Below are 17,880 nucleotides of genomic sequence, written 5' to 3'. Positions count from 1 at the left end.
AAAAGAAAAGAAAAAGGAAAAGATAAAAAGGGTCAAAGAAAAGAGCTCTGCTAAATGAAGCAGAAAAATCCTGTGATAGCAAACATTTGGGGAGAGGGGGGCAGAGACCAGGAATTGCAGGTTATCCTCAACTACAGCAAAATTTAAAGTCATTCTGGGCTTGCTAAAAGACCCACTCTAAAAAACAAACAAATAAATCAAAATTTAAAAAGCAAATTGAAGCCGGGCGATGGTGGTGCACGCCTTTAATCCCAGCACTTGGGAGGCAGAGGCAAGTAGATTTCTGAGTTCGAGGCCAACCTGATCTGCAAAGTGAGTTCTAGGACAGCCAGGACTACACAGAGAAACCCTGTCTTGAACCTTCCCCCCCAAAAAAGAGCAAACTGAACAAAGAAGTTAAGTATGGAGGTTTACACCTATAGCCAGTCCTCCAGAGGCTGAGGGAGTTCAAGGTTGCCGGGAGTGTGAGGCCCATGAAGCTGAGGTGCTATGATTGGTAGTTAAGGCTACTAGAACATAGGGAATCATTTTTCTTCAGTAAACTATTTCACACTCATATGCAAGCAATCTTAAAACCGAATGAGCCATTAAAACAAACAAACAAAAAAAAAACAAAAAACAAAAAAAAAACAAAAACATGAAATAGGAAGGAAGACTCCAAAAGGAAAGGAATAAGGAAGGGTAATAATGTGGGATGCACTGGAACAATATACAGTACACATGTGTCAAGTTAGCCAAAAAAAATAAAACAAAATGAAAAACCACAGCCAGATGGTGGTGGCGAATGCCTTTAATCCCAGCACTTGGGAAGCAGAAGCAGGCAGATCTCTAAGAGGCCAGCCTGGTCTACAGAGTATATTCCAGGACAAACAGGGCTACAGGCTAGTTCTAAAACAAACAAACAAATGAGAAAGCAGTACTGTGGCTCAGTGATTAAGAAGACCTGCTGCTCTTGCAGAGCACTCAGGGTCAGCTCTCAGCACCCATGTGGCAGCTCACAGCCTCCTTAGGTCCAGTCTCAGGGCTGTTTGCTTTATATTTTTGAAACAGGATCTCTCTATGTAGCCCTGGTTGGCTGTGAACTCACAAAGACCCACCTGCTTCTGCCTCCTGAGTGCTGGGATTAAAAGCGTAAGCAACCACACTAGATGAAGTTTTTGAAAACAGCAAAATGACATGCCATTCAACATCATATTCTCATGAAACTTCATTTAGGTACCAATTCAATTAATTTTGGAATGGAGTATGAATGAGTAAAACAGCCAATGATAGCACATTTCTATATGCACAAAACTTGTAGGAGGCAAAAAGAGGAGGATCAGGAGTTCAAGGCCACCTTTCCCTGTTGAAATATAGAGTAATCAAGGCCAGTCTGAGACACACAAGACACACAAGACCACTGTCTCAAAAGACAGACAGCTAAGTGCTTTCAAGACAGCTCAGTAGGTAAGGGCCTACTTTCTGCCATGACTGACAACCCGTGTCTGATGTAATCCCTGGATCCTATGTTGTAAAAAGAGAACTGACAATTACAAGGTGTCCTCTGACCTATGTATATGCACAGTGGCACACCCAGGCCCCCACACATATATAATTATTACATTTTAAAACAAACAGACAGGGCTGGAGAGATGGCTCAGTGGTTAAAAACACTGATTGCTCTTCCAGAGGTCCTGAGTTCAATTCCCAGCAACCACATGGTGGCTCACAACCATCTGTAATGGGATCTGACGCTCTCTTCTGGTGTCTGAGGACAGCTATGTGTACTCATCTACAAAAAATAAATAAATAAATCTCTAAAACAAAACAAAACAAAAAAACAGACAAAACAAAGCAAACCCACAACAGCCTACAATCCCATCAGAGATGGCACAAGCAAGTTACACCATGAAGAAGTTCCCCAAATACCTATTGTTTCTACTTCTGTTACAATGCCGTCTGCTTCCAAGCCTGTGACTATAGCCTCATGGGTGTATCCTATGATCACCTGACTGAGGTAGAAAAAAAATGGGCCTGGCTTACTGATGGTTCTATATATTTTATGCAGGGACAACCAAAAAGTAGACAGCTGCAGCATTATAACACCTTTCTGGGTGAATCCTGAAAGGCATGGATGAAGGGGAATCGTCATTGTGGGTAGAACACATGGACGTATATTTTACTTGAAAAGAGAAATGGCCAGATTTGCAATTATTTACTGGTTCATGGGTGTGATGGTTTGTGTATGCTAGGCCCAGGGAGTGGGACTGACACCATTAGAAGGTGTGGCCCTGTTTGAGTAGATGTGGCCTTGTGGGTGAAGTAGGTGTGTCGCTGTGGGTGCGGCCTACTCCTAGCTGCCTGGAAGCCAGTATTCTGCTAGCAGCCTTCAGATGAAGATGTAGAACTCTCAGTTCCTCCTGCACCATGCCTGCCTGGATGCTGCCATGTTCCTGCCTTGATGATAATGGACTGAACCTCTGAACCTATAAGCTAGCCAGCCCCAATTAAATGTTGTCCTTATAAAACTTAACTTGGTCATGGTGTCTGTTCACAGCAGTAAAACCCTAACTAAGACAGAAATGGTACCAGGGACTGGGGTATTGCTGTGATAGGCCTGACCATGCTTTTGCTTGGAAGAATGTGGATTTTGGGACTTTGGATTTGGAAAGCAGTGGAATGCTTTAAATGGAGACTAGGAATACACCTTTAATCCCAGGAGACAGGCATGCTGATCTCTGAGTTCAAGGTCAATCTACAGAGCAAGAACCAGGACAGCCAAGTTTAGGCAGTTGGAAAACAGAAAGCTGGTAATAGAATAAGGGGGAACATGTTCTAGCCCCAGCAAGCACCAGAACATGGCACCTTTGGCCAGGTGGCTCTGGCTTTAGAGTGAAAAATAGAAGAGACTACTGGGACAATTGATGCTGGTTAGCTGGAGCTAAGAAATTAGTGGTTGTTAAGAAGAGACCAGCATCACTGAGGAGAAATCTGGGAAGTCTTTTCTGAGAGCACAAAGGCTATGTTCCAGAGATAGCCAAGGTTGAATCTTGTGCTGCAGCTGGACTGGAAATGTGTAAGAGTCACCCAGGTGGTACTGGTTTGGAAGGCATGAAGGGGTCATGGAGAGCAGCTGAGGCTTGGCACTGTGAGAGGCCGCAGAAGGCCATTGGTGAAGGTGCAACCTCAGTTGTAGTTGATGGCCCAGGACTGAAGGGGTCATGCAATGGAATTGAGGCTTGGCACCATGAAGAGAGCCTATGAGAGGCTATTGGTGAAGCCTAGTTGCAGCAGAAAACCCAAGTGTACTGGAAATGTCAGTACCATAGGATGATCACCAAGAACAGCAGCAGCAGTAGGGTGGAGTCAACTGAGCTTAGAGTGCTACAAAGGGCAGAGCTGGAGAAGTGACGCCAGCCCTTTGGAGGAGCCCAGAAGTTCATGTATGAACCCCAGACATTGAATCAAGAAGCTGTAACATTGAAGTTGCCTTAGAGACCCCATGATGTTCAAGACGCCAGAGCCATGGGCTATCTGCTGAGGAGAGCTGCTAACAGGGAGTGGAACCAGCCCAGGAGAAAGAAGTTTGTCGCAATCAACAAAGATGAAAAAGGAGTGGAGATCTGAAGACTGCTTTGACATCAGCCATGGAGATGCAGAGTTTGGAGTTTGCCCAGCTGGTTTCCTGTCTTGCTTTGGGGATTACAGTTAAGTGATTGCATGAATCTCAGAAAAGACTTTGAACTTTGGACTTTTAACATTGTTGAGTCTGCTATAGACTATGGGGACTTTTGAATTTGGACTAAATGTATTTTTTATTATGCTATGTTTAGGTATGGCCCCCATACTCATGTCTGAACAAGCCAATGGGGGCCAGGGAGTGGAATGTGATGGTTTGTATATGCTTGGGTGAGGGAGTGGCACTATTAGAAGGTATGGCCTGGTTGGAGTAGGTGTGTCGCTGTGGGTGTGGGCTTTAAGACCCTACTCCTAGCTGCCTGGAAGCCAGCATTCTGTTAGCAGCCTTCAGATGAAGATGTAGAACTCTCAGTTCCTCCTGCGCCATGCCTGCCTGGATGCTGCCATGTTCCTGCCTTGATGATAATGGACTGAACCTCTGAACCTGTAAACTAGCCCCAATTAAATGTTGTCCTTATAAGAGTTGTCTTGGTCATGGTGTCTGCTCACAGCAGTAAAACCCTAACTAAGACAACAGGGCTATAGCCAATAGACTGGCTGAAAGATCAGGGACTTGGAAAGAGCAAGATTAGAAAATTGGTAAGAGACACACCTGGGAAATAAGAATGTGGGTAGATCTCTCCAAATAAGATGCCAAAATACTGGTGTCCCAAGAAAATGCCCATCAAAAGGTAACCTCAAAAATCAGTTATTTTTTTTCACTCATTATCCACCATCATGGGATTGAGTCCACACTGAATTGCTTCTGACCAAGGAACTTACTTCACAGACAGAAATTGTGACAATGGGCCCACGTTCATGAATCCACTGGTCTTACCATGCTCCCCACCATCCTGACAGCAAAGAACTTCAATAATCAAGAAGACAGGACCTGGACTGGAGAGATGGCTCAGGGGTTAAGAGCACTGACTGTTCTTCTGAAGGTCCTGAGTTCAAATCCCAGCAACCACATGGTGGCTCACAACCATCTGTAATGAGATCTGATGCCCTCTTCTGGAGTGTCTAGAGAGAGCTACAGTGTACTTACATATAGTAAGTACAAATAAATACATAATTACAAATAAATAAATCTTAAAAAAGAAAAAAAAAAAAGCAACTTTAAAAAAAAAAAAAACCAGGACCCATTCTGTGGCTAGAGAGCCTCCCCTGGACTTCCCATCCCTGTCATTAACCAATGGGCCTGTGAACAAAAACCATGGTGGTAGAGATGAAAGTTATGCTGGGGCTTGCCAACAGGGACTTGCACTCACTGCTGACCTGGCTACAGGGTCTGCTCACCCATAAGGCATCATTTCTGGCACCAGCTAGCAACCTGTGGCAAGGTGACGACTTCCGGGAAAGGAAAACACTTTGTCCTTACTAGAGCAGAATCTTTGTCACTTAGGAGTCTGCCTTTCCCAGTTCTAACTAAAGTACCATTAGTAGACTTACACAACACTTTATCTGTTAAGTTTCAAACCCGGGACAAATAGCTGAGCTGTCTATTTAACCTGGCCTCCAGGTTCTCCCAGCATCCCTCAGCCCACGCAGAGGCTCTCTCTTCCCTATATACTCTAGACATTTTGGTTCCCCGCCCCCTTATGTACCTGTGGCCTCCTGGCTACTGTGCTTGGTTCCCTCTCCCCCTTTCCCTCCACGGGTCCCTACATGATTCAGTCATGCCCACTCTGGACTCTTCTACATGTGTCTGTCTGCTTTGGCTGTGCTCTCCCACATATCTGTAATAAATGTTCTCCTCCACCATACCTACATGCAGTCAATCATGTCCTTTCCTTTCCTTTTTATGTTTTTTTCACTCATTATCCACCATCAAATTGCTTCTGACCAAGGAACTTACTTCCCAGACACAAATTGTGACAGTGGGCCCACGTTCATGGACTCCATGATCTTACCATGCTCCCCACCATTCTGAAGCAGCTGACCTGATCGAATGGTGGAATGGCCTTTTAAAGACACAGTTCATTAGGAGGCTAATGAGAAAGTAGAAGCAAGAAAAGAAGTTTAGAGCCAGGCGGTGGTGGCGCATGCCTTTAATCTCAGCACTTGGGAGGCAGAGGCAGGCAGATTTTGAGTTTGAGGCCAGCCTGGTCTACAAAGTGAGCTCTAGGACAGCCAGGGCTATACAGAGAAACCCTGTCTCAAAAAAACCCCCAAAAAACAAAACAAAACAAAACAAAAAACAAAAAACAAAAAAGAAAAGAAGTTTAGGGCTGGGGCAAGAGAGAAAACTTTGTAGTTAAAAGTGTCCGCTCCTTTTGCAGAAGATCCAAATTTGGTTCCTCGAACCCACATCAGATGGCTCACAAACCCTGCCTAAGCCTAGCTCTAGAGGGATCCAAATCCTCTGGTCTGAGGGCATGGGTACTTACATAGACATAACCACACACATACACATAATTTAAAGGGGGAAAAAAAAGTAGTTCAAGGCCATCCTAGTCTACATAACAAGTTTGAAGCTAGTCTAGGATACATGAAACCCTATCTCAATAAAAAATAAATCAGCCGGGCAGTCATGGCGCACCCCTTTAATCTCAGCACTTGGGAGGCAGAGGCAGGCGGATTTCTGAGTTTGAGGCCAACCTGGTCTACAAAATGAGTTCCAGAATAGCCAGGGCTATACAGAGAAACACTGTCTCGAAAATCCAAAAAAAACAAACAAACAAAAAAAAACATTAATAGTTTAAAGCAGGGTTGAAGAGATGATACAGAAATTAAAAGTACTTATTCTTTTTTTTTTTTTTTGGAGACAGGGTTTCTCTGTGTAGCCCTGGCTGTCCTGGAACTCACTCTGTAGACCAGGCTGGCCTCAAACTCAGAAATCCGCCTGCCACTGCCTCCCAAGTGCTGGGATTAAAGGCATGCGCCACCACTGCCCGGCAGAAGTAGTTATTCTTACAGAAGACCCAGGTTCAGTTCCTAGCACATGGTGCCTTGCAACCATCCATATCCTAATCTTCTGACACACCAGGCACATACATGGTACAAATACATACATGTAAGTAAAATGTCCCTACACATTACTTTTTATTTACAAAACAAGATTAAAGTAACAGAGAGTCAGACGGTAATGGCGCTTCCTGTCAAGCCTAGCAACCTGAGTTTAATCCCTAGGGCTCACATAGTATAGAGAATAACTACAACAAAATAGAGAGTGCACATGTGATCTGTGATACACCACATATGAAAAATGTAATAAAAATTTTAAAATAAAATAAAACCCCACCCTGCCAGTCATAACAGCACATGGTTTTAATGTCAGCAGCACTGAGGAATCAGAGGCAAAAGGGACTTGGTGAGTTCAAGGCCAGCTTGGTCTCCATAGTTCCATCCAAGGATTCATAATAAGAATGTCTCGAAATAAAATAAAATAAAATAAAATGGCACTTCTAATCAACAGGTCAGCCCCACCAAGCACATAACAATTACTGCTCACGAAGCGTAAATATTTAGCTTTAAGATGACACAGGAGGAAAGTGCTGAAATTTGTAGGGCACAGCAGCTCTTGCCTAGGCCCTAGGTACTTGTGAGACTCAGACAGGAGGACTACTGTGCGTTAAAGGCTGGCATCTGCCCTACATGGTTCCAGGCCAACCTGGACACCAAGTGTGGCCCTATCTCAAAAACTACAGACATGCCAACATGCCTTACCAGGTGAACGTGCTTGCTGCCAAGTCTACTAGCCTGAGCTCCATCACCAGAATGTGCATGGTAGAAGGAAAGGACCTACTCCTCCGGGTTGTCTTCTGACTACGTGTGCTAGGTCTCACATTTGTACAAGCACACACAAAAGTAAATGTAAAAAACAACAGAAAAGCTATACTACCCTTCTACTGATAAGCTATCCTGAATCCATATATTCCCTGATATGAGACTGACTGGATAGCCAAGAATGATGGTCATGGCTATCAGACTCCCACTGACATTTCCCACTTGTTCGCCCTAATATTCTCACAACTTCGAGAAGGCCACTGATATTACAGAGGACACCATCTCTACGCAAAACATCTTTACCAGTTTTAATTATACTAGCACATTTAACAACAAAAAAGAGCTCAGTGTGGTGGTAGGTACAGCCTTTAATCCTAGCACTCAGGACACAGAAACAGGAGGCTCCCGGAGAGTTTAAGGCTAGTCTGGTTTATGTAATGAGACCTCATCTCAAAAATAAAGAAATAATGGGCTGGCAAGATGGCTCAGCGGGTAAGAGCACTGACTGCTCTACAGAAGGTCCTGAGTTCAAATCCTAGCAACCACAGGGTGGCTCACAACCACCCGTAACGAGATCTGACACCCTCTTCTGGGGTGTCTGAAGACAGCTACAGTGTACTTGATTATAATAATAAATAAATCTTTAAAAAAAATTAAAGAAATAAGGAGCAGAGATGGCTTGAAAGATGACTCAGTAGTTAAAAGCACTCACTGCTCTCTCCTGGGTTCAATTCCCAGTATCCACATGGCACCTCACAACCACCTGTAACTTCAGTTTCAGGAGACTCAGTGCTCTCTTCTGTCCTCCACAGTCACTAGGCATGCGAGTGGTACACAGGCATACATGCTAGCAAACAACCATACATATTAAGCAAATGAAAAGGGCCAGGCATGGTGGCACATGCTTGCCACCCCAACACTCAGGAAGCTGGGGCAGGAAGATTATGACCTCCAGATCAAGACCAATCTAGAGCTGTCAATATGGCTCAGCAGACAAAGGTGATTGTCACCACAAATAATGACCAACTTTGATGCTCAGAACCCACAGGGTAGAACTGACTTCCACCAGCTGACATCTGACCACTCTCCTTGCACCACGGCATAAGCACCCGCACGTATATTTTTTTTTCTTTCCACTACCACACCTCCCATATGCAAAAACCAACCAGGGCTACAGTGAGGCTGTGCCTCAAACAAACAAAAAACCAAAGAAAAGGAAAAGAACCAGGGAACTGGCTCTGCTCTAGGACTCAGGAGCAAGTAGACTTCTCTTACAGCACCAGAGAAAAAAGGGAGGAGTAAGAGGAAAGAATTCATATTCAAAATGAGCTTCAACTTTGCTCCCCCATCAAGCCTCAACTAGTTAGTTAGTAAGAAGGAAAGGCTAGATCCACAGAAAGGAAAAGAATAAATTATAATTAAGTTAGCACTTTTCTTTCCAGTCTCGAACCTCCATCTGGTGATGTGGTTCAGCTGGTAAGAGCATTTGCCCAGTATGCATAAATCTCTGGGTTTGATTCCCAACACCACTTAAACCTGGGTGGGGTAAGGGGCTGGAGAGATGGCTCAGCACGTAAGAGCACTGACTGCTCTTCTGAAGGTCCTGAGTTCAAATCTCAGCAACCACATGGTGGCTCACAACCATCCATAATGAGGTCTGACGCCCTGTGAAGAAAGCTATAGTGTGCTTATTTATAATAATAAATAAATCTTTGGGCCAGAGCGAGCAGGGTTGACTGGAGCAAACAGAGGTCCTAAATTCAATTCCCAGCAACTACATAAAGGCCCACAACAATCTGTAAGCTACAGTGTACCCATATACATAAAATAAATAAATTAATCTTTCTTTTTTTGTTTTGTTTTGTTTTTTCAAGACAGGGTTTTTCTGTGTAGCCCCAGCTGTCCTGGAACTCACTCTGTAGACCAAGCTGGCCTCGAACTCAGAAATCCGCCTGCCTCTGCCTCCCAAGTGCTGGGATTAAAGGCGTGCGCCACCACCGCCCGGCAATAAATTAATCTTTAAAAAAAGAGAATCTGGATGTACTCATAATTCACTCTTAAAAACAAACAACAAACAAACCTGGGTGAGATAAAATTGCTAACTCCAGCATTTGGATGGAGGCAGGAGAATCACAAGTTCAAGGTCATCTTTGGCAATGACTTGAGTCATCAATGGCCTAATGACTTGAGTTTGCACCCAGAATCCACAACTCCCTCAAAGTTGTCCTCCAACCTCCCCAAACATAAACAAAATAAATAAAAAACAAATTTTAAAAGTACAAAAGATTTGATCTCCAGAGGAGTTACTGGCAGCAAGGAGATGCTGACAGTAGGGTGAGCATTCCTATACTATTCTGTCCTACTACGCTGCTTATGGTGTTTCCAACCATGCAAAGGTGAGAAGTCACGGCCTGAGAATGCAGGGAGGCTCACCACTTTCCATTGCCTGCTACCCTGTCTTGTGTGTGTTTATCAAGTGAACACAGGAGTCATTCCTCAGGTGCTATCCACTCTATTTTTACACACTGGGTCTTTAACCTAGGCCTCACCAACTTTGGTAAGCCCCAGGGATCCATCTCCACCTGTCTCTTACTTCCTAGTGCTTGGCCTACCATGCTCGGCTTTCCTGAATGGATTCTGGACAGCAAACCTAGGTCCTCATGCTTCTGTGACAAGCACTTTACCAGCTGGACTGTCTCTCCAGCCCTACATTGCTGTTGTCTTTAAAGATTTTCTTATTTATGGATTTAAGTATATGGGTGCTTCATCTGTGAAACACAAGAGGGCATCAATCCCATGGGACTATAGTTATAGACAGTTGGGAGCTGCCATGGGGGTGCTGGGGCTTGAACTCAGGACTTCTGGAAGAGCAACCAGTGCTCCTAACTGCTGTTTTTAACTGCTATTTTTCAACTAAAGAACCTTTCTTATTGCCATTCATAGTGGCATATGCTTATGGGCCAAACGCTTAGGTAGCAGAGGTCCAAGAGATCGCCTCAAGTTCAAGGCCAATCTGCTTTACTTAGTGAGTTCCAGAGTAGTCTGGGCTTCATACCAAATTCTTGTTCCCAAAAATATAAAATACAAAGGTTTCAGTATTAGCATTAGGTCTCATATTTTGATTTCTCCCAGATTTACTAGAGCAGACACCATATAATTTTATCTCTTTTATTTCAAACTATCCAAGAAGCGGTGTTCCCCCCAAAAAATTACCTGACACATCAAACTCAAATTATCTCATGTTAGAGTCTCATCGCTGAACAGAGCCACTCAAATACTCCACTGGCCACTAAGAATGGGAAACTCTAAACTTGCCTGTTTGTGTCTATAAGCTACACCATAAAGACTACATTGTAATCAGAGTCCTCTGTCTTCTGCAAGCCCCCTGAGTGGCTTCACCTGAGTATTTCACATTGCATTCCTGTTGAGTACCGTGGCCATTCAAGGTAACAAAGAAACAGTATCAACGTTTTACACAAAAACCTCCTGGGTACTATATGAAACAAGAAAAGGCCATTTTTCCCCCTCTCACTGCAAGCACTGCAAGGTGTTGATTACTTCAATAATTCTATCACAGTGTAAAGGAAAAAAAAAAAAAAGAAAAACCATGAGATGACCCCATCTCTCCCCAAATCATTAAACCACGATTGTCTTACCCTCTCTCTCTCTTCCTCCTGTCGTCTTATTCCTTCTCCTTTCCAGGGCTCCTGAACTTTCTGGAAACAAATTGTCTAGATTATAGAGGCCAGTAAGGAGAGAGAACTGTGGAGAACCTCAGAAGTTGACTGTCAGCAATTTATAAAGCGGACAGCTTCCCCAACCAACAATCCAAGGATGGAAGGGCGAGCGTCACAGGCGTTCAGTGACACCCACTAAGTGTACCTAAGGGAAATAAAGCCAGTTCCCCAAAACTTAAGATGAATTCTATCAGCAGCATTTGGGTTCCACTCCTAGGCTCAGACACTTCATTCTTCATTCCCCCAGGGCTACCAGGGAACCAGGAGTCAGAGATCAGAAGAGATGAAGGAGGGTCCCTGCTCCTGGGAAGCGGCTTAGAAAGGAAAGCTTAGGGGTGGGGGGGGTGGATGCCCTAGCCCTGTGTCAGGCACAGTGCCAAGTTCAGGCCCAGCCACTTCCTCTAGCCTCGCACCCCCAACACACACTTCAGCTAGGACTTCGCCCCCTTCCTACCCAAGGCCTGTGCCAAGAAGTACCTCCTTCAACCTTCAGTGGTCTATATATTGGAGACTCCCAGCCGTCCCCCTAAAACCTTCGCTCCCCTGAGACACCGAACTGGGTCCTTCCTCCCGATGTCAAGTCCTACTCCTTCTTCAAAGACCGGTCTTTGGGACGTCCCTCCTTCACCCCTCCAGGGAGCTGAACTCTGCCACCTACTAGACAGGCACCCGCCCCCTAAGCCCCCCCCCATTCCTCCTCATCGCCCGCTCCTCCACAACCACTTCCGGTTCCGGGACAGACACACTTCCAGTCCCATCGTGGACCCCCCCCACCCCGATCCCCACTCGCCAAGGAAAAGGGGAGGGGGGAGGAGCAAGGGGCTTGGCGCGCGCCGACTACAGCGGCGCGAGACTCACCAGGCGGCGGCGGCGGCGACGCCAGCGCCAGAGCCAGCGCGCGGGAGGGGCGGCGTTCGCAGGGAAAGGAAGGAGCCGAGGGGGTGGGAGGACCCGCGGGGCGCGGGAGAGGGAGCGCGAGGCGGGGCGCGCCGGCATGCACTGCGGGCGCGAGACAGACCCCCCGACACTCGCACGGGCTGCGCGCGAGACACCCGCAGGGCGGGGGCGCGAGGCGGCGCGTGGGGGACCCCCCCGCCCTCCTGCACACTCACCCGGAAGTGGTGCTGCGGCTCGTGCTCCCGGGAACCCCAATTCCTCCACGCCCACTTTCCTTCCTCCTCCCCCCCCCACCTCCCCGCCAACAGCTTCAGTGTGCAGTCGTTCCGCGGAGAAGGCGGGAGAGCCGGAAAGGAAAACGGGGGTGGGGGTGGGGGGGAGAGGAGGAAAATAGCGGGGGGAGGGCGGCAGCAGGAAAGTTGGGGGGGGAAGAGTTCAGAGATCGAGTCACTTCCGAGAGCGGCAGAACCACATCCGGCGCTGTTAGGGCTCGGACATATTTAGGGCAGAAGTTACGACAAGTAAGGGCGGAAGTAGCTCCGCCCGGGGACCGGTAGAGCGCTCGGGGGATGTGACGCCCAAACGGAAGTAAAGGCCGGTTCTCTTAAAGGGCTGAAGCTGAGCATTCGAAGAGCGCTCGCGGGCTTCCGGAAGAGGCTTCTGGGGAGGTGGGAGGGTGGAAGCCAGACGGGTTCATGAATTATGCATCAAGACGCTAAGGACAGCTTAGATTTCCCCCTCTTCTTCTAGATTTATCTTCCTTTTATATGCATATATCCGTGCAAATGCATGCCGTGAGCGCAGGTGCCCTCTGCAGACCTTGGGAGTGACAGACAGTTTCGAGCTTCCCGGTCTGCGTGCTGGGAACCGAACCTCCGGTCCTCCGGAAGAGCAGCAAGCACTCCTTACAGCTGAGCCAACTCTTCAGTCCCACAGAGACCGCGCGGAATCTTAAAAGACAGGAGGCACAGCTCATTTCTGAGTGGACTGGGCTGTTGTAGGGAGTTAACCTTTTTGCAGAGCTAGGGTGGGGAAACTCTCATTTCTTTGAATATTCAAGAAAGGTAAGAATGTCCTTAGTTGTTTGAGGTTTCGGGATCAGGGCTATCAAAGTTCAATCGGTCTTCCTCTGACCACACCGTTACTCTTTTTGCTTTGGTCTTTTCTTGTTGCAACACCCACATCTCTTATCTTCTTACGGGGTTTTACTTCTAAATACAACATTCAGTGTACCTGATGTTATTGCCCAGCTCCGTAAGGGCAGGGACTTTGAATTGCTCCTGATGGTATCAACAGATCCCAGAATTTATTAAGCATTCCAGTAAACTTACATAAATGAGCATTATAAACGATTGCAGGAAACTTTCCCTGATTGCTGCAACCCGAAGTTTTTTTTAAATTTTTCATATAATTTACTGTGTCTTGGTCATTTGTTTGTTTATTTTCGAGGCAGGGTTTCTCTAGCCCTGGCTGTCCTGGAACTCTCTGAGACCCATTTGCCTCTCCCTCCTACCACCCAGCTATGTCTTTGTCTTTGAGACAGGATCTTAACATTGTTGTATTTAAAACTGGTCTTGAATCCTTGATTCACTTTCCTCCTAAGTAATAGGATCTTTGAAATCTCTTAGTCTGTTGCTTTTACTGTTAATTAGTTTATATATCTGAGTCCCTACTAAGATTGTCAGGATGAATAGGACTGACCACCCTTTACAATCTACAGCTTTTCCTACCTTCACTCCTTGTCAACTGGTCTCTTGTTCTTCCTCTTGACCTATGGTTGACTTTATTTAATCCTGTTTACAATAAATAGAAAGCTCATAGATTAAAAGAAAAAAAAAAGAGATTGTCAGGGAAGAAACTGTTCACACTAGATACTGAAATAATATATGTGTAAAGTCACAGAGGCTGGCCTGCAGAGCTCAGCTTCCTTCTATCCTATCTCCGGTCTTCTCTAAGCTGCTAAATTGCTAGCATGTAACAGCCCCAAGGTAGGATGGGGCAGTGGGACTAATTTCATAAATGCCTTCTTTACATCCCATCTGCTACCTTCATAATCTGCTAGGCTCTGAGACCACCCCCCACCTCTCTAAAGACTATAACTGTTAGTAATTTCCTTTGTTCTGCAAGTTCCTGGTGGGTCTCCTGTGCCAGCTTCCTCTGCTTCAAGTGGCCAGTGATTAAAAGACATGGCTACCAGAAATCCATCTTGGTACCAAATATGGAAAGAATCTTCAGTATTTAAAATAATGTTTGTCTATTTATGTATTTATTTAGTAAGTATATGTAGCCACAGGTCCATCTCAGCTCATGCAAATGAGTTCCCATAGTGAGAAAGCAAGATTACTCTAACAAAGAGCTGTGATCTTGTTCTACAGATAACTAAAGTGGGACTGTGCGTTTAAGTGACTTCTCCCCTCAAAGTCACAGCCAGGGATAGCAAAAGTTACATTTTTGTGTTTGTTTAGGATAGGGTCTCACTATATAGCTCTGGCTAGCCTGGGACTCACTATGTAGATCAGCCAGCCTTGTCTACTTTTGGAGAAAGAATCTCTTGTAACCCAGCCAGGCCACAAACTTGCCAGGATAACTTTGAATTTCCAATGCTGCTGCTTCAGTGGCCCTCCTCAGTGCTGGATTACAGTGCTGGATTATAAATCACCAAACCTTGTATTTGTTTGTTTGTTTTTTTAATTTTTGTGTGTGTGAGGAAGCCAGAGGTCATTATTAGCTGTCTTCCTTCATTCCTGTGATTATTTTCTTTTCTTCTGTTGAGGTGGGGGTCTCAAACTGAACATAAAGCTCACCAATTCAACACATCATCTGGCCATCAAGCCCCAAGATCCTTCCTGCCTCCCCAAGGCTGGAATTAACAGAAGAGAACCATCATGCCTAGTATTTGTCTATAGGTGCTGGAGCCATCCACATCCCTGATTCTGATGTGGAAAGCATTTTGCAAGCTCATCTATCTCCCAGCACTGTTTTGTTTTCATAGTTTGAGCCCAGACTGACCCAAACTTAGCACATAGCTAAGATAGCCTGGAACTCCTCATCCTCCTGTCTCTGTCACCCACACACTGGAATTATAGGTGTAAGCTACCATGCCAAAATGTCTCTTCCTTTTTATTACAGTTTTGAGTGCAGCACTCAGTCTGTGTTGATCTCATTGGCAAATTAGCAGGATAAAGGCTTAAGTGGTGAGGCCATTGTGTACCTGTAATGCCAGCATTCAAGAGGCTGGGGTAGTTAGTAGTCAAAGTTACGGGCAGGCCAGCCTGGGTTATATAGAGAGACTCTGCCTTCAAAAGAGAAGGAAGACAAGGTGAAAGAGAAGGAAAGAAGAGGGAGGGGGAGTAGAGAAATATGGAAGCAAAATAGTAATTCCCAAAAGTCCCGGTTCTCTGCCTCCTCTGTACATTCACCAACCACTTTCCGAGCCACGTGCCTCTGGCAGCCCTCCTCCTGCCTTTTGCTGTGAGAAGCCACTTTTAAGTCCCTGGAACAAAGCTTTAGAGCAGTAAATGTGGGACACAGTGGGGTGGGGAGGAGGGCTGTTAATTTTAGCCTGGGGTTCTCCAGCTGGCACAGTTTCCATCTTGAATCATTTCCACACCCTGAGCTCTGCTAGGAGATCCCTCCTCCTGGGGGCTTCCCATCCCCTGCTCTGGTCGGCCACAATGGTAAGCATTCCAGAAGCATGCCTAGGAGAACCTTGGCTGAGTCACTTGATGTACTTCCTCAACAAAGAGAGTTTGGTGATGGGAGATGATGCCTCCCTCAAACTGGGCTTGTGACTTGTGGCCTCCAGGAAACTTGGAGTTCTCAAAAGAGCCACTTGGGTCTTGTTCTTTTTTCCTTTATGACTCTATCGCCTGAAGCCTTCAGAAGACCTGAAGCCCCAAGTCACTGTTGGAGCTTTAAGAGAGAGAAAGTTTAAGGTCTGGTTCCCTGGGCCCATGTGTTGCCATGGTTAGCAAGACACTGACCAAGCTGGCATAATTCCTCTAGGCGATCCAGACATCCAGACTGTCTTCTCTCTCCCATCTTTCCACCCATCTGCCTTTCCATGGTGTCTTCTCTCTCCCATCCCCCTTTCCATGGGGGAGAGGGCATCTGGGGAGAGGGAACAGGTGAGACTTCCAGTGTCTCACTGGTATGTTTAATTTATTTAAATTTAGGAGGACTGCAGTCTAATCAGACGGCAATTAATTCCTTGTTCATTAGGGGACTCCATGTGTGCCTTTTGCATATGGATGAGCCACAGGATCACACTGTCCCTCTAAAGGAGAGTTGTGGAAGGTGAGATCCCAGGAAGCCCTCCAAACATGAGCATCTCGCCCTTGCTCTATCGTCCCCACTCTCCTTGGCGAGGGCTCCGGCCCTGTGGGGAAAGCTGCAGAGGTTAAGGAGGCATCTTCCCTCGCCTTCCACATAGCCCTTCCTTCCCAACCCCTACCTCACCCCGGCCCTCCCGGTTCCACCTGGCCCCCTCCCTTTCCATTCCCTCTGCAGTCTCCTGGAGCACTGCGGTGACACCCCTCCTCAGAAGGCTTGTTTGCCTCATACCTCTGCTGGTTGGTTCTTGGTTCATTACTCCAGTTGCTGCTTTCCTCTGGAGCAGCCTGTCCTAACACTAATCTTGTCCTAAGACATACACTCCTTCCTTCCCACACTCCTCATTAGGGGCTCAGCTACACTTCTTTCAATATACAGTACAGCTCGTCAACATCTAAAACACACCTATCAGCACGCACACACACACACACACACACTATTTATAGCATCAAAGGTAAAACATGGAGGTAGGTACGTTCCAGGCAGCCCACACTGCTCTCTTGGATACTATATTGCCTCCTACTTCCCTGGGGCTACCCATTTCCAGAGAGCAGGTGAGGCACAGATGGGGGGTGGGGCCGGGAGGAACAGGACACAAGACCTAGGTGGTTGCCACAGCAACAGAGCCTAGCAACAGTGATGTGTGGGCTTTACTAGGGCTGTTAAAGAGCCAAACCTAGAATTGGGACCTCAGAGGTGACTGATCCCAGTTGGGCAGCCTGTGTTCCCTTCCCAGACACACCCCTTGATTCCACCCCCACACCTAAGCAAGTAGGAAAAGCACACTGAGCTGCACACGGGGCTCCCGGTGCAGCATAGCTTTTTGGCGGGCATTCGTAGGAAGGGCCATGTTAGGAATCAAGGATGAAAACAGAGCAGGTACAGCACCCTCTCCTGGACCTCGCTCATCCTCTCCCTTTGACCCTTTATCCTCTGCCTTAGCTGTCTTGCCCAGTGTGGTGTGGTGACTCATGCCTGTAATGCCAGCATTCAGGAGGCCAAGGTGGGAGAACCTAGTATGGGCCAGCCTGGACTACAGGGTGAGAGACTCTGTCTCAAATCAATCAGTTGCTTTTCTGGCTTGTCCCATTGCCTGTCCTAAGAAATGTCCCCACTTTTCTCTCTCTTTGGTCTCTCTTGACCCTCACTAGTAAGGAACATGCAAGTCTTAACAAACACTTCAGATGCCAGTTCCGGCTCCTTCTCCTCTGGAGCCTCTCTCCGTTCTTCACCCTGTCCTAAGTTAAGGTATCCATCAGTCTCCAGCTTCAGGAAGAGCAGGCCAGGTGACAATCTAGTCTGAAGAAGTTCCTCATCTCTCTTTCCTCTCCCATTCTCCTTCCCGCCCATCTTCTGTGTGTATGTGGTGTATGGGGGCTGGGGGTGGGAATTATAAGGCAAAACAGGGAACTACATTATCTTGCAAAGGCTTTATTTGAAAATTTTGAAACTTACATCCCACAAGATTATCACCACAAGAAGAAAGAGATAATACAAAAATATATATCACAGCATAGGAGCCAGGTAA

The 17,880-nt window shown here is 46.4% G+C and overlaps 2 protein-coding genes and 1 long non-coding RNA gene across 17 annotated transcripts in view; 1 reads left to right on the top strand and 2 right to left on the bottom strand.

The window, feature by feature from the left end:
* Positions 1-12,436, bottom strand: part of Znf384 (zinc finger protein 384) — a 32,138-nt gene extending 19,702 nt beyond the window's left edge. For 3 of the 15 annotated variants that reach the window (XM_031383403.1, XM_031383412.1, XM_031383408.1), the window contains exons 1-2: positions 11,982-12,243; positions 11,043-11,102 (exon numbers count right to left, since the gene is read on the bottom strand). Coding sequence is in view for 6 of the 15 variants with exons in the window: in XM_031383397.1 (XP_031239257.1) it covers positions 11,043-11,102; positions 11,269-11,362 (154 nt within the window). In the remaining 9 variants the exon portion in view is untranslated. Of the gene's footprint in view, positions 1-11,042; positions 11,103-11,268; positions 11,547-11,577; positions 11,874-11,981 lie in introns of those variants that run through there. The other 12 variants (XM_031383406.1, XM_031383399.1, XM_031383411.1 and 9 more) reach the window with 10 other exon arrangements.
* Positions 12,437-12,684: 248 nt separating this feature from the next.
* Positions 12,685-17,750, top strand: LOC116099592. The gene is made up of 2 exons (XR_004122310.1): positions 12,685-13,084; positions 14,794-17,750. It is a non-coding gene; the product is annotated as an uncharacterized LOC116099592 (long non-coding RNA).
* Positions 17,751-17,762: 12 nt separating this feature from the next.
* The window catches only part of Pianp (PILR alpha associated neural protein), a 6,065-nt gene continuing 5,947 nt past the window's right edge, over positions 17,763-17,880 (bottom strand). Inside the window, exon 6 of the mRNA XM_031384065.1 lies at positions 17,763-17,771. Coding sequence (XP_031239925.1) covers positions 17,763-17,771 — 9 coding nt within the window. The remainder of the gene's footprint in view (positions 17,772-17,880) is intronic.

This window comes from Mastomys coucha, unplaced genomic scaffold (assembly GCF_008632895.1).
Source record: "Mastomys coucha isolate ucsf_1 unplaced genomic scaffold, UCSF_Mcou_1 pScaffold20, whole genome shotgun sequence".
Taxonomy (NCBI): Eukaryota; Metazoa; Chordata; class Mammalia; order Rodentia; family Muridae; genus Mastomys; species Mastomys coucha.
This window is presented reverse-complemented; position numbering and strand designations above follow the sequence as displayed.